The 15,899-nt window shown below is 46.7% G+C and overlaps 1 protein-coding gene across 1 annotated transcript; it reads right to left on the bottom strand.

Moving 5' to 3' along the window:
- Positions 1–4,712: 4,712 nt before the first annotated feature.
- LOC8043518 lies at positions 4,713–6,471 on the bottom strand. Its single transcript, XM_029987229.4, has one exon. It carries the CDS (start codon positions 6,368–6,370, stop codon positions 5,237–5,239), a length of 1,134 nt encoding a protein of 377 aa, XP_029843089.2. The 5' UTR covers positions 6,371–6,471; the 3' UTR covers positions 4,713–5,236.
- Between the last annotated feature and the right edge of the window lie 9,428 nt (positions 6,472–15,899).

Raw genomic sequence — 15,899 nt, 5'->3', positions numbered from 1 at the left:
TTTTTTTCATTAAAAAATGTTTTAGATATATTATGACAAAAGCTTTAAACTCGTTATAAGCCTTGCAGGTTTTGTTTTAGAGTACGCCGGTATGTGTTCACGAATTTACAGAGCTTCAATAAACCTTTCTTTTTAGTGCAAGATATATTTAGACCGTGTCCCAGAACTGTTCTTTTTTCATTTTTTAAGATTGCAAAACAAAACCTAGATTTAGTTCCTCAATTATTATGGTTCGTTCTTTAAAATTGGATCCGCAGTTCCAGGATCGACTTTTTAAAAAAAATTATTGATGCGTAAGGTTGAAACGCTGTTATTCGATTCATGGACAGGGTGTCTGATTTTAATTCGAACAGCAAAAAAGGGAATTTGAGTTGAACGAATGCCGTCTTTACCATGTATTTATCAGGCTCGGCGGACATTAGTTAAGGGGATAATCGTCCTGCTATGCTAATTAATGAACTGAAAGTTGTTAATTAAATCTTAACTATTGTTTTGTGGGTTATGCAGCTATTGCAGTATTTACGACAATTAAAAAAGAGACCAGAATAATTTTTTAACGTGAAAAGGTAATGAATTTAAAATATTAATAATATTATTCATAATAATAATATTAATATTATTAATAATAATAGTGATAAAAATATAATAATAATAATATTAATAATAATAATAATAATAATAATAATGCTTTATTTCCCAGTACTCACAAACAACCTAGAGGTATTCAGCGTGGTGCACAAACATGGGTGAAGTAATATACATATAAGCCAAAAATACAAATTATAAAAAAAGAACTGACATTTAGCAAGCAAAACAAAAGGTAAACAAACAAACAAAAACAAAAAGCCAAGGCTAGGCCTGACTTGGCCTGCTTAAGGCAAATGCATCCATTTGCGTAATAGTTGCATAGAATCTTGATTTGAAATAAAAATATCAAAGTTATTCTAAGGAGCATTATTAAAATGCATTAGGAATCCTCAAAAGAGGTGACACAGAGGATGGAGAGGAGGGGTAAAACGTTGATTTGTTGCTAACGATTCGGTGTCGAACATGGAAGTCAATAGACTGCAATAGACCCTTTCCGAAATTCAGTCTGGCCACTTTGATCACTATCATCATCTGTGGAACGGCATCTGTGCCATACCAATGGCGGCCTTCTAGTGACTGATAAAGGAAGACATTGAAGATGCTCCTAAGCGGATAATGCGAGGCCTGTACATTCGGGGGTCAGTACGACGCGACGTAGAAATTAAACACAAGAGCTACGTAAGCGTTTATTTCTAATAACTTAGATTCAGTCAATCTGTGGGTGGCACACAATCAGCTTTAAAGCACTTTGGAGCATGGAATTTTCTTGAGGAATATGAGTGAGTTTGAGCTTTGTTCTGAATGCAGGTTCTTGGTCACCATAGAACTGAAATTAATCGAGAAAGAAGTCACACTGAACACTTCTTTGCGTGCCGTTGACTGGCGAAAGTGACGGTGCCGATACAAGTTCATTTCCGCCATTGATATGGCAAAACCTAAACTGCTTTACGAACCACCAGATGGCACTGAATTTCAGAAAGGTTCTATGGGTCCGTCTAGATCACCTCACCATGGACTTTTTTTGTAAAAACATACAATCTCGGTACTGTCTTTTTCACAGTCCATTTATGCTAGAAAAAACTTGTGAAGCAATGATTTGTTGTGGTAGAAATTCCCCCTTCCAATATACCTACATAGATAATTCTAATCATTCGCTTCTGTACATTTTCAATCGCGATAGCTTCCGAAATAGTCAGTGAATTCCAAACGACACAGCCAAATTCTAACCGTGATCTAACAAAAGACTTATACAAATGCAGTAAACATGAAGGTGCAGAAAATTGGCGACATAAACGTGAAATCATATACCTAACACTCTTAGCGCTGCATCTACTGTTGTAACAACATGATTATTAAAAGAAAGTGCGGTGTCAAGACAGACGCCAAGATCTCTGATAAACAATACAGGAGAATGTGGACGCCACCAACAGTGTAAGCAAAGGAAATTCTTTCGCGCTTTCTAGTTAGCACAATAGATGTAGTTTTTTGTGGGTTCAGTGGCAAACAGTTTTCCGTACACCATTTAAAGACAGGATCTTTATCACCTTGAAGACTGGTGCAATCAGATACTGACTGGAGACTTTTGAAAAGCTTAACGTCATCAGTGAATAAAAAATAATTTTGGCATCCTTAACGCAAGAAACAATACCATTTATAAACACAAGAAATAACATGGGTCCTAGGATTGAGCCCTGCGGCACACCGGAACTCGGAATAAAGTCATTGGAGTAGCTACCGAAAACACAAAAAGATTTGCGGCGAAGACCGAGATAGTTTGAAAACCAGGCGCAGAGGTGCAGGCAGAAGCCATGCAGAGCAAGCTTGTGTAACAAATAATGTGTGATTAACCCAGTATATTTGACTTAATTTTTCACGCTGTTTTTTCGCTGGTTTTAAAATTGACGCTCAAAATAAGCGCACCGAGCCCATCCACAGTGACACTCGGAAGAGTAATATATTGTTGTTTCACTTATACGGTAACTTTTGTTTTTGGCACACCCACCAAAACAGGCTGCCGAGACAGCGACGACATGATAGAAATAACGGCGCCATTATTCCAAGCGTCAGTGGGGCACAGCCTGCGACGCTCTTTCTGAGCGAATTATCAAAATCGGAAAAAAATACGCGAAAATGGATCGATAAATACCTAAAACAACTACCTTTACGCTAACTAATTTAATTAGCTTAGCCTCTTGCAGTACTTGCCATCAACACTGCATTTCCAAAGTTATCTCTACAAGCAAAATTTACTTAATTAGTCAACTTACGGTGGCTATTAAACCCTCACCTTGTGTCCGCCCGCCAAGCCTGGTATATCCTCGGTGAAGACTGAACGTATCAAACTCTCCCTCATATTTAAAACTGAGATATGTTCAAATGAAAAGCGAGCAACACCTATATCATAAATACAATAATATTTACAAATTTTGCCAAATATATTTCTTATTGGTTACTTTTTACTTGAGAGGTTACAGGCGTTTCAAAGGTATATTTAAAAAGACATTTTTGCAACTGGCTTACTCTTTTGGCTCAAAAGAAATCTAGTAAAGTAAGCGAGAAATATAAGGTGCAATATTCAGTTGAGTCAATAGTGTAGGCATTTAGGTAATGCAACTAAAGCTTTCTAATGTTTGTTGTTGCATCAAATTTGCCATAAAATAACCCGGAAATATGTTCGCGTTTCAAAGAAATCAACATTAAAGCGTTGTGTGGCAAGTTTGTTTTATTGAACTAATTTCAAACTCTCTTCGGTACCATATTTGTTGCAAGGAGAGTAAAACTAAATAATCATGTCCACAGTTGATTTAATAAATTTATATCGAGTAAATATTACTGTAAATAAATTACGCTAGTGTCTAATATTCGCCGCAATCATCGGATTAATAATTTAATATTGGAAAAGCGAATCCGTCTCTTTGAGGTGCTAGAAGCTGAATTGAGCTCTTGAGTATTTACACGCACGTCTCACAACTAACCAGAGGGTCTGATTAAAAACAAAAATATGGCGATATCAGAAATAAATTCGAGTAATATTTTGGCAGGCTTAAATTCACACAACAGCTTTCACAGAGAGCAAATATATTGGCTGGAAAAAGCGAGTGAGTTGAACATGAATATTTGATATCGAAAGAATAAAACGCGGAGGAAAGCACAGGACAACAACGTTCTTCCATCGAGCAACAGCGTTTATATTGGGCAGGAAAATTGCACCCTGAACGAGGTTTCACTCAGATAGGGTGATAAGGTGGAAGGAAAACTGGGAGATGAAAAGGGAGAGGAAGAATTTGCGCGGCAGGTGCATAACTACAGTGATGGTGTGGTTTTTACCGGGAGTTGCGATGTTTTTAAGTTGCAACCTGATTATTTCTAAAACTCTAATATTACTCAAGCCGATAAAAAGATGTCTTCTCCGTTCTAGATGAAGAATTATTTGATGATCTCACGTCTGTAGCGATCGCATTGTGCCCCCTTTGTCTTGGTTCCGGCGAAGTAAGGCGCGCATCCAATGCATTCATTCGCGCGAACCGAAATCGCATAAATGGGGTTTTATGTTCTTGAAGTGGCTTCATTTTTCTGTTCACGTAAGCGGTCGTTTATACATCGGCCGGTTTTTTCTATGTACTGACCTCCGCCTTTGAGGGGGACGGAGGACACTTTTTCTCAGCAGCAAGCCCGGAAAAGTCGTAACGTGCTTCTTTTGCAAGCTGACTTGGATGCTTCTTTTTGGTTGATCACGTTGCACATGCTTGCTAATTTGAATCCACTGGGGAAAAGAACTTCCGTGTCATAGTGTGAAGCAATGGATCGAATACCATAAGAAGCATTATGAATGTATGGCATGCTGGCTATCCTTCGACTGAAAGGCGCTTCTCTAGTTACTTTTGGGTTAATAAGCTGGCGGAAAACGAACACAAGGCGTTCCACCGGATATTCGGAACGCAGGAGTCGTCAAGTTTGGTCCTTTTTGCTCTCTGTTGCCGAATTCTGAAAGGATTTCGCTTTAGTTGATGAGATTAACGTCTTCATGATACCTATTTTTAACTGGCTTGGAACGAGCACTCTCAAAAGGGAGCACTGGATTTTCTGAACGCTGCCAGATCGGCCAAAAAACACCTTCGTTTTTTTTTTTTTTTTTTTTTTTTTTTCAATCGCATGTCTAAAAATTGTAGCCCTTCCAAGGATGAATCTTCCCTTTTGAATTTTAGTTTGCCTCCTGGGGTTTCGAACAAGGCCAAATAACCTCGAATTTATTGGCTATCTCGTTCTCGTTCAGGGATCTCGTTCAGGGTGGAATTTTCCTACCCGAAATAAACGTTTTTGCTAAATTAAAGATGGTGGTTATCCTGCGCTTGTCCTCTGAGTTTTATACGTTCAATATTAAGGCAGTAAAAGATGTTGTATTCGAATGCAATAAAAAATTTGACGACAAATTGTACTTTTTACAAAGCACTTTATACACATACCACAAACTGCAAAATACAATACCTAAAAAAATGACTCCACAATTTCGCAAAGCATCACAAAAACAAATTGTTCACTTTCACGTTATACGAAATAAATAATTAAAAAAGCGCTCATTTTACATTTAAAATTATTTCTTTGATTATAGTAGTAATGCAGAATGCGAAACATCAAATTCATTAAAAGCTTATTCTACCTCGATGGAAACACAAATTGAATCGTTTACAACAAAGCCCATGAACGCCACGTCTTTGGAGTCGAATAACTGGTGTCCGAACTCTTCGTTATCTTCTCCAGGTTTCGGTTTTCTGAACCACCGATAACAACGGTTGTCCATGAGTTCTGTGGAGACGGGGCGCCTGACGTTCTTTCTAGAGTCAATAGGATGCACCAGAATCACGGTGCAATTCTTCCGAAAAGGCCAGCTCACAAAGCTATCGAACGGACCTTCACAGATCATCAGGGACAGGGAGAGCCACGTGCAGTTATCTTCAAACTGGAAATTGCTGCTCACCTTAAGCGTGTACCCAGCTACCATGACACTTTGGCTGTAGCCCTTAGTAGTATGGCTCGTAGAAACATTGGTTTCTCTACAGTAGAAGCCGCCAATGCAGCAGGAGGCGGATTTGATCGTACTGCGACCCTGCACCATGAGGTGGGTGGAGCTCCTTCTGCGTGTTGGCAAAGTTTCGCAAATTTTCCTCGAGAGTGTGTCTTCGAGTACCTTTACCCTCTCGGTGAACGTTGCGATGCGTTCCAAAAGAGAATTCATGTCGTCTTGTGCGTCTGTTCTGGAATCAGAAATTTGAAGCGTTGCGAGTTCCGTTTCTTGGACAGAAGCGTTTGAGTCCTCGCAAGTTGGGTTGACCGCTGGAGTGACACAACCTGGACAGTAGCTGAGGAAATGTTCCAGGTACTCCTTGTGTAGCACCTCGCGTTTACACTTGACGCAAGTGACCGTGTTGAAAGAGCAACCATCCTGAAAATGTTGCTTGACCTTCCGCACAGGACCATGAAAGTTGCAGCCGCGACTGAAGTTCACGCAGCGAGCTACCCGTTCGCCAAGCTGCACAGGGTTTACCACGAGTCGTTTGACATCTTTAACGGTATACTCGCATCCGTCGAGCGGGCACCGCTGTCCCTTGGCTGTGATTTGATCGTTGCACACTTCGCAGAACTCGTGGGAACAAGGTAGCAGGAGGGTGTAGCGTGAAACGGCACCGCACAGCTTACAGGTCCACCAGCTCGGAATGGCTTCCATGAATTCCAGGTCCCTCCAATCGAGAACTCCGACGATTCCTGAAAGTCTTGTCTTCACCATTGTGTTGATATCGTGCGACTGCTTCGTGCGGAGAGAATGTATGTGACGCGCTATCGCGGCAGCTTTTATAAGGGCAGCGTCGTGTTTGAAAGTCACGTACCTTGTGTAAATAAAGGTCGGGGAACGTCATCCGGTTGCGTGCGTCACTCCTGTTATCTTATCTGTCTTACTGAAAGACGCTGGGTCACGAGAGGCGCGCCTGACTGGATAATAGGATAATATCGCGACGAGAGGAGGGTCCAGTAACAGTCAAAAACACTTCGGAGCGCCGAGGGAAACAGAAAGTTGCCACTCCCTTGCATTTCTGTTTAGCGTTATTTCAATAGCGACGTCTGCAGCAGCAAAGTCGTTAACACAATGCATATTTGTCTATACTTGTTTGCTTTTAATAAAGTTATCAAAATGGAATCTGAGCTTAAGTGTTATCATGATGTGTAGTGCCCTAACCGAAGCAATATGTAAAAATATGTCATCTGTTTTACTCGCTCAAGGGAAACAAATTTTTCTTCGACGACCAAACTACACTTAACAATAATTTTTAACGCTTTCCTTTCCTTAGGCTAAAACATAAAAACGACCTGGATAGCTATTGTAAAACTAGTTACTCAAGAGTGAAACTCGTGAACATTCTGTTTTTTTAAATATATTTTCAAAAGAAGTTACGGAAAAAAATCAAAATATCGTTATCCAGTACAATTAATATCAAAGAATCTGAAACATTTTAGTGGATTTCTTTTACAGTCAACGAAGCGAACATTCTGAGCCGTTCAGTCTGTACGGCTGCCTATTTGACTGCACATTTATACGGTAAAAGGATATTCTCAAGTGCCCCCAACATTGCGTTTAACTTGTCAGCAAAACCCATTGCTTGTGCACGCCCACTAAATATCTGCCATTAAAAAAATATATATTTTTTGTGTGACAAAAGTTAGAGCGAAATTAAAGATCATAATATTGGCAGCAGTAGCGTACGCAGTATCTCCCTTGACTGCAGGTTAATTCCACGTCTCCTCATCGTGAATATAATAAAGAAGCTTTCTAGTCGGAAATAAGATACATAAGTTCATACAGACAACCATTTGACTCTTGTGCGGCAAAATCTTTTTATGTGAAAACCAATAGTTCGGTAAAAAGTAATATAAAGAAGCACAGGAGGATATCAAACAATCACCGATGTGGTAAAATTTGTTCTTGTGCTGGGGGCCTCAAATCCACCCCACCAGCCAGCCACCGTGCTGTCCAAGGCAGAGACTCTATTAAATAGGCGGAAATTATGTTTTGTATTGTCATGTATTTTTTTCTACAAATAAGGCCGCAATTATTCTGTTTAAATTGTTCTCAGATACTGGGCTGTACACGTGCTCTCAGCAAAAGGTTTTTAGTAGTAGAGAGCGATTAAGCATGCGGCGTACACTATCCGCAGTCCTAAGGACAGTGTTGACAACACACAAGTCCATTAGTCTAATAACCAATAGCCGTAACACAATGTTGCGGAGTTTTTTGTTTGATAATATTTTTTTATTAGGGTTGTGCGAATAGTGGTTCGAATAGAATAGCACTGCGTCATGCATAGTTTTGACAATGCAAGAGAAAGCCAAGACGGCCGATTCTTTCAACAGTGCACAAGCTAAGGATGAAGCTGCGCTATTTGATTTGAACCACTGTTCGCACAGCACTATTTTTATGTGTGGCTATCTTGAGATACTTTATTTGCCAAGGGTTGGGAAATATAATTATTCACTACTTAACATAAGGCGAAACATTTCTCTAGTTTAGAAGGTTCGATTTGTAGTAATTATCAAATTACACTTCAATAAACAGTAAATCTAATAAGAAATTGTTTTGAAGTGTTGAAGCATTGATTTGCATCAGCAGCAATTGATCAATCTTAAATCGTTTATTTAACACAGTTCATCCAAGACTCTTTGTTTTGAAGCACATAACAAAATGACACACAAGCCTGACAAGGACGTGATTCCCCTTCACCTATAGCGGAATACCGGTACTTGTAAAGAAAAATATGCCTTCCAGAAAACAAATGTACACAAAGCTAAACAGTATGAAGTTAAGAATATAAATTCCTTGATTTTAAATTAAGTGCACATATTACACAAAGCAATGCTTCCATATTACAGAAAGCATTTTTGTCTGCTCTTTGCTTATTCATCTAGAAGGAAAGTTCTTTTATGATCAATTATAATCTTTCTGTAAAATGTTTTAAATAATCGGTTTTGATCTCACAGAACTGGATCAGTAAATCCCAATAAATTGTGTACATAGTTTTCTCTTCAACGTGGTTTAACTATAAAATTTTCCTGTATTAATTTGTGACACCTTTTGCTTCATTCGTTTAGAATAAATCTTCTATCGGATCAATATTCACACAAAACCTTATTACTTATTTGTATTTATGCATTGCTTCGTGTTTAAGAAACCATATGTTCACGAAAAAAGATGTCGCACTGTAAAAAGCGGTATATCCCCAATTGTACCCGAAGCTCGTTTTTGTACAAATAGCAGATTCTCCGGCCCGAGTTCCTTGTTGTCAATTGGCTCCGGGAGCCACTCCCTGAAGGCATCATAACGATGTCATCAGGGAGTGGCTCGCGGAGCAGTCCTGGTTGGACCCTTCTAATCAGGTTCACTGCTGCTTGAAGTTGTTTACCAGCTGCTGCCTCCTGTTCATGCTGGTCTTCTATGCAAGCTGCGGCTCTGACTACTAGATTGTTAAGTTTTCCTGTGGTGGGTGCGGGAAGACTTAACTCAAGCATGGCTGCAGATGGGGGGCAAAGGCCGTTCCAAAGGGGTGAGGCCTCGAAACGGCTCTTGCCACTCCCGGTCCTGCCATCTCTCTTTCGATATGCTGCTGGTTTTTCCATGGTAGGCTGGAGGCCCACCCGACCCATATTTTTTGTTCTGGACAGTTCATGTGGACGCATCGATGGTTGACCGCGGTAACCGGGGTGGTGGTCGTCGTGGTCTACGGGGTAGGCCCGGTGGAAGCTCTGGAGGGCCGCCACATTTGAGGAGAATGCCTGGGGTACCATGAACATAGTTCGGCGACTGATTCACGATTCAATATAAAAAAGAAATAAATATAAGAAATTGTTTGCGAGCCTTGGTATGGATCATGGAATTTGCGATATTTGCTCAAAAGAGAAACGGGCAATTAGAAATAAACGCGGCCGGTTTGCGCCTGCCTGATTTCTCTCGGCCGGGATATTGCCGCGCGCAAGGCTGAGAAAACAACGCTCGGTCACGGTCCTCCAGAAAGTTCCCGTTTATTCATGTACCGCACGTAACTTCTATCATTTATCCCTGCTTTTGTTTTCTAGAAAGTGCGTGTTCATTCTCGCCCCGATCACGCGACGCTCGAACCGCTTTCGCCGAATCTTCGAGATAGCGGCGCACTCTAGATAAGAGGCCGCCCGCGACCTTGTCGAGTCAGTCTCGCCCTAGCGCTCGATTCTGCTGACACGCCGACTTCGACGCCCGCGACGCTCTGCTTTCTTCTGTTTCCTTCTTTATTTTCGGCACAAGTTCGCCACATTAAACGTTTATTTCTCCCTGTTTATTTCCTGTTTTCTTTTGGTCACCAACCGTGACATTTTGGTGGAGGTGCGGGGTACCGCATGCCCGTACAGCGTTCCCCTCCCGGGGCCCGCAGTGCAAGCCCGATTCCAAGCCCTGTGACAAGACCACTCAACGCGGAACCTCAAACTCGGACCAGTCGCCGAACCCAAGGTCTACACCCGGAATACGGACTTCTGCCACCCAGGACCAGGCAGCCTACGAGGCCGACGATGGACGACCAGCAATCGCAATCCCCGACCGCCGCCGCCGTCGTCTACCTGCCTGTTGCCCAGCGAACCCCGACGACCTTCCATGGCGAGACCCACGAAGACGTAGAGGACTGGCTCCTGCACTACGAACGTGTAGCACGCCATAATGGATGGGCCACTGAGGAGCGCCTCCAAAACCTCTACTTCTCCTTGGAGGGTACCGCGAGGCAGTGGTTCGAGAACCACGAGGTGTCGCTTACGTCGTTGGACACCTGTATCGCTGGCCTGAAGGAGACATTCACGAACCAGACACGACGACAGCGAGCGGAAGACCTCCTTCAAGTACGAACTCAAGGGCCCAACGAAACGGTAACCAGCTTCGTTGAAGACGTCCTCCGCCTGAGCAGCCGCGCCGACCCTCAGTCCACCGAGGAAAAGAAGCTGCGTATCCTGATGCGCAGCGTGAAGGACGACATTTTCGGTGGCCTCGTACGCAACCCACCGACTACGATTCAAGAATTTGTAACCGAGGCGACGAACATTGAGCGTGCACTGCAATCCCGAGCCAGCCACTACCAGAGGCTACCCGGCGTCAGCGCGGTTCCGCCGTCCGCTTGCGACCTTGGCTCCAGCATCTCCAGCATTCGCCAGATCATCCGGGACGTCGTCCGGGAGGAAATTAAGAAGCTCCTGCCTGCTACCCACCAGCCGGCTTCGGTGTCAATAGCCGAAGTTGTCCGCGACGAGGTTCAGCGGGCTATTCAACTGGAGGCTCCTGCCAACGTAGCTGCACCCGAGGAGCCCACCGTGACCTACGCCGCAGTGGCCCGACGGCCACCGCCTCCTCCTCGCGCCTATGTCGCGCCGCCCCGACGCCAGTCTCCTGCGCCGCAGCACGACCGACGCCGCGACGACCAGCCCCAGTACGCCAGCCAGGAGCCCCGTGTACCCCGGAAGACCGATGTGTGGCGAACGGCCGACCGACGCCCGCTCTGCTACCACTGCGGGGAAGCCGACCATGTGTACCGCCGATGCCCATACCGACGACTCGGGCTGCGCGGATTCCACCCAAACGACCCGCGCCCCCGGTATGGTGAACGCCCTCGGAAGATCGACGAGTACCTGCAACGACCCCAGTCCCCCGAGCCTACGTCCCGCCGAGAGTTCCGGTCGCCATCGCCCCGACGTCCAGCTTCGCCGATGCACCGACCCCGACGTGAAAGCCTGTCACCCCTCGCTCCTCACCGGGGAAACTAGGCGCGGCAACCCCTGGAGGTGGAGTTGCCGAAGACAACCGACGTAAAGAGCCTCCAAGAACGACGGAGCGCTCCCACTCTCCCGACCCCAAGCATCACAACGACGCTCCTGCATCGGTGTCTAACAACCTGAACGTTGTGATCGACGGCCTCGACGCATCGGCACTCGTGGACACCGGAGCAGACTACTCAGTCTTGAGTGGGAGGCTCTCCCGCCGCCTTCGAAAAGTCATGACGCCGTGGGAAGGACCCCAAATACGAACCGCCGGAGGACATCTCATCACACCAGTCGGGAGATGCACTGCTCGCGTCGACATCCACGGTGAAACGTGCCCTGTCAAGTTCGTCGTTCTGCAAGACTGTTCGAGGGACGTTATCCTCGGAATGGACTTTCTCTGCGAGTATGGCGCCGTCATCGATCTCGGAACAAACCGGCTGACGCTACGAAAACCTGCTCCACCAGCGGAGGGACCCCAAGCGACGTCACCCACGGTCCGAGTCCTCGCAAACCACGTAAACCTACCACCGCGGTCGAGTGTTTTCGTACTTGTCGGGATCGATTAAGCTTCCTGTGGCGAAGTTCTTCTCGAGGGAAGCCTCCAATTGCTCCTGGGAAGAGGCATAGGCGTCGCAAGGGGAGTAGCTGAACTTCAGGACGGGCGGACTGTAGCCCTCGTGACGAACTTCCGAAACGAAACGCAACACCTCACAAAAGGTGCAGCCGTGGGCCACATCGAGAAACTCCGAAATCCCGCCGAAATCACCGCGATTACTGACGAATCCTCGCCGCCCCAGCAAGACAGTACGTCGCCAGCGCAGCTCGACATTGACCCTAAGCTTCCGGACCCTAAACGGCGTCAGCTGGCTAACCTCCTCGCCGAATACCGCGACTGCTTTGCGACGTCGTCGAAGATGCGCCAGACCGCGGTTGCCAAGCACCGCATCGTTACCGAGGACGACGCGCGCCCTGTGCATCGATCGCCGTACAGAGTCTCCGCTAAGGAAAGGGAGGTGATCCATCAGCAAGTTCAAGAGATGCTCAATGACGACATAATCCAACCTTCAAGCAGTCCATGGGCCTCTCCAGTCGTGCTGGTTAAGAAGAAGGACGGAACTCTTCGGTTCTGCGTGGACTACCGACAGCTCAACACGGTTACGAAGAAAGACGTTTACCCACTCCCCCGCATCGACGACACTCTAGACCGGCTGCGCCACTCTCGATACTTTTCATCGATGGATCTGAAGAGCGGCTACTGGCAAATCGAGGTCGACGAACGGGACCGAGAGAAGACAGCCTTCGTCACGCCGGATGGACTGTACGAGTTTAAGGTGATGCCCTTCGGACTATGCACGGCGCCAGCAACTTTCCAGCGTGTCATGGACACCGTGCTGGCAGGGCTGAAGTGGCAGAGTTGTCTCGTCTACCTTGACGACGTCGTAGTATTTTCAGCTGACTTCGACGAGCACTTGAGACGACTCCGAGCTGTTCTTCAAGCCATTCAGACCGCCGGACTCACACTCAAGCCGTCAAAGTGCCGGTTCGCCTATGACGAACTGAAGTTCCTTGGCCACGTGGTTAGTAACGAAGGCGTCCGCCCAGACCCCGAGAAGACTCGCGCCGTCGCGGCATTTCCAGCGCCGACAGACAAGAAGGCCGTCCGAAGATTCCTTGGACTTTGTGCCTATTATCGACGCTTCGTTCGGGATTTCGCAAGGATTTCCGCACCACTTACGAATCTCACGAAGGACGCCGAGAAGTTCGAATGGGCCGAGGAGCAACAGCAGGCATTCGGCGAACTGAAACAACGACTCCAGACTCCTCCTGTGCTTGGACATTTCGACCAGGATGCGGAAACAGAAATTCACACGGACGCAAGTAACGCGGGACTGGGCGCAGTACTAGTCCAAGTGCAAGAAGGCATCGAGCGAGTCATCGCCTACGCAAGTCGGACTTTGTCCAAGGCGGAGAAAAATTACTCCACGACTGAGAAAGAATGCCTTGCGGTCGTCTGGGCAATAACGAAGTTTCGTCCGTACTTGTACGGGAGCCCGTTTTGTGTAGTCACGAACCACCACTCGCTCTGCTGGCTTGCGAACCTGAAGGACCCGTCAGGACGCCTCGCTCGATGGAGTCTTCGACTACAAGAGTTCAACATGACAGTGGTCTATAAGTCAGGCCGCAAGCACAGCGACGCCGACTGCCTGTCCAGAGCCCCCGTCGAAACCCCTTCCGGCTGCAGCGACGACAATGACGACGAGTGCTTCCTAGGAGCAGTGAACACCGACGATATGGCACGACGTCAACGGGACGATCCTGAGCTGCGCGCATTAATCGAGCACCTGGAAGGGGGCAGGAGTACCGTGCCACGTGTCTTCTCACGAGTACTGCCGACCTTCGCCATCCGACAAGGTGTACTCTACAAAGAGAACTTCGGGAACAACAACTCGCCGTGGCTGCTGGTAATCCCGACCGACCTTCGAGGGGAGATCTTTCAAGCATGTCACGACGACCCGACGTCTGGACACCTTGGATACAGCCGGACACTGGCCCGTATTCGTGAAAAGTATTACTGGCCCAAGCTCCCCAAGACCGTCCACCTGTACACACGATCATGCCACGAGTGCCAGCGACGCAAGAAACCTCCGACGAGGCCGGCCGGACTCCTGCAGCCTATTTCTCCTGCAACTGCACCCTTCCAGCAGATCGGAATGGATCTACTTGGTCCTTTTCCGCCTTCGACGTCGGGGAACCGCTGGATCATCGTCGCCACAGATTATCTCACGCGGTACGCCGAAACGAAAGCTCTTCCTTCGGGGACTGCTGTGGAAGTTGCCAAGTTTTTCATTGAGTCCATCGTCCTCCGGCACGGCGCTCCAGAAGTTCTGATTACAGATCGCGGATCATCGTTCATGGCACAACTGACCCAAGAAATCTTCCGACACAGTCACACCAGCCATCGTCGTACAACTGCGTACCACCCGCAGACCAACGGGCTGACGGAGCGACTCAACAAGACAATCGCCGATATGATCTCTATGTACGTCGACGTAGAGCACAAGACGTGGGACGAGGTGCTGCCCTACGTCACGTTCGCCTACAATACGGCGGTTCAAGAGACCACTGGATTCACCCCTTTCCAGGTGGTACATGGTCGGAAGGTAACGACCATGCTGGACGCCATGCTGCCCCATGAGCCATCTGACAACGAGAGCGACGACGCCCAGGCGGTTGCTCAACGCGCCGAAGAAGTTCGCCAGCTCGCCCGACTCCTGATTCAAGACCAGCAACGCGTCGACGCCGGCCGCTACAACCTTCGTCGCAGGGACGTCCACTTCCAGCCCGGAGATAGGGTGTGGGTATGGACGCCCATCCGTCGCCGCGGCCTCAGTGAGAAACTGCTGAAACGGTACTTTGGACCATACAAGGTACTTCGTCGCCTCGGCGAGCTGAACTACGAGGTGATGCCCGACGGAACACGAACATCGTCACGCCGCCCACCACGACCTGAGGTCGTCCACGTCGTGCGCCTGAAGCCGTACTACACTCGATAGGACTGTGGACGTTTTGTGCTCCAAAAGACTCTTTAGTTTATCGTTCTTTTTTATTTTGATTTGTTTTACACTGCATCGGGGCGATGCACTTTTAAAGGGGGGAGTAATGCCGCGCGCAAGGCTGAGAAAGCAACGCTCGGTCACGGTCCTCCAGAAAGTTCCCGTTTATTCATGTACCGCACGTTACTTCTATCATTTATCCCTGCTTTTGTTTTCTAGAAAGTGCGTGTTCATTCTCGCCCCGATCACGCGACGCTCGAACCGCTTTCGCCGAATCTTCGAGATAGCGGCGCACTCTAGATAAGAGGCCGCCCGCGACCTTGTCGAGTCAGTCTCGCCCTAGCGCTCGATTCTGCTGACACGCCGACTTCGACGCCCGCGACGCTCTGCTTTCTTCTGTTTCCTTCTTTATTTTCGGCACAAGTTCGCCAAATTAAACGTTTATTTCTCCCTGTTTATTTCCTGTTTTCTTTTGGTCACCAACCGTGACAATATCGATATCTAAGCATGACGCGGCATACATTGTCTGTAGAGCCCATCCCTGCCATCGAAGCGTTGCAGGCTTTTCACCTCACCTGGTGGTGACCTGAATTACACGCGAAAATATACGGCCAGTAGGAATATAATGATAGTCGGGATATCGATATAATATGTCTTCCTAAATCACTGGGTGTTTTTTTCAGTGTGTCTTTTTGTGTGTTTTTTTCTGACGTTCTTGTAGTACAGTAAAAAAAATTCCAGTTAGTCACAGGGGATTTCCTGCATTTTGCCGATAGAGGGGACAATCTTTGGCCCTATGACATGATATTAACACGATAGCATTAAGGTGCTCGGGTCGCAGAAAAGCCGGCGTCGGTGGCGCTGTGACGGGGTACTCCTGATTGGGCGATAGGATCATCACGTCACAGCCACAAGACCTCGTCCGTGAACTGTAAACAA

The sequence above is a fragment of the Ixodes scapularis genome, unplaced genomic scaffold, assembly GCF_016920785.2.
Source record: "Ixodes scapularis isolate PalLabHiFi unplaced genomic scaffold, ASM1692078v2 PGA_scaffold0__279_contigs__length_252992795, whole genome shotgun sequence".
NCBI classification, from domain to species: Eukaryota; Metazoa; Arthropoda; class Arachnida; order Ixodida; family Ixodidae; genus Ixodes; species Ixodes scapularis.
This window is presented reverse-complemented; position numbering and strand designations above follow the sequence as displayed.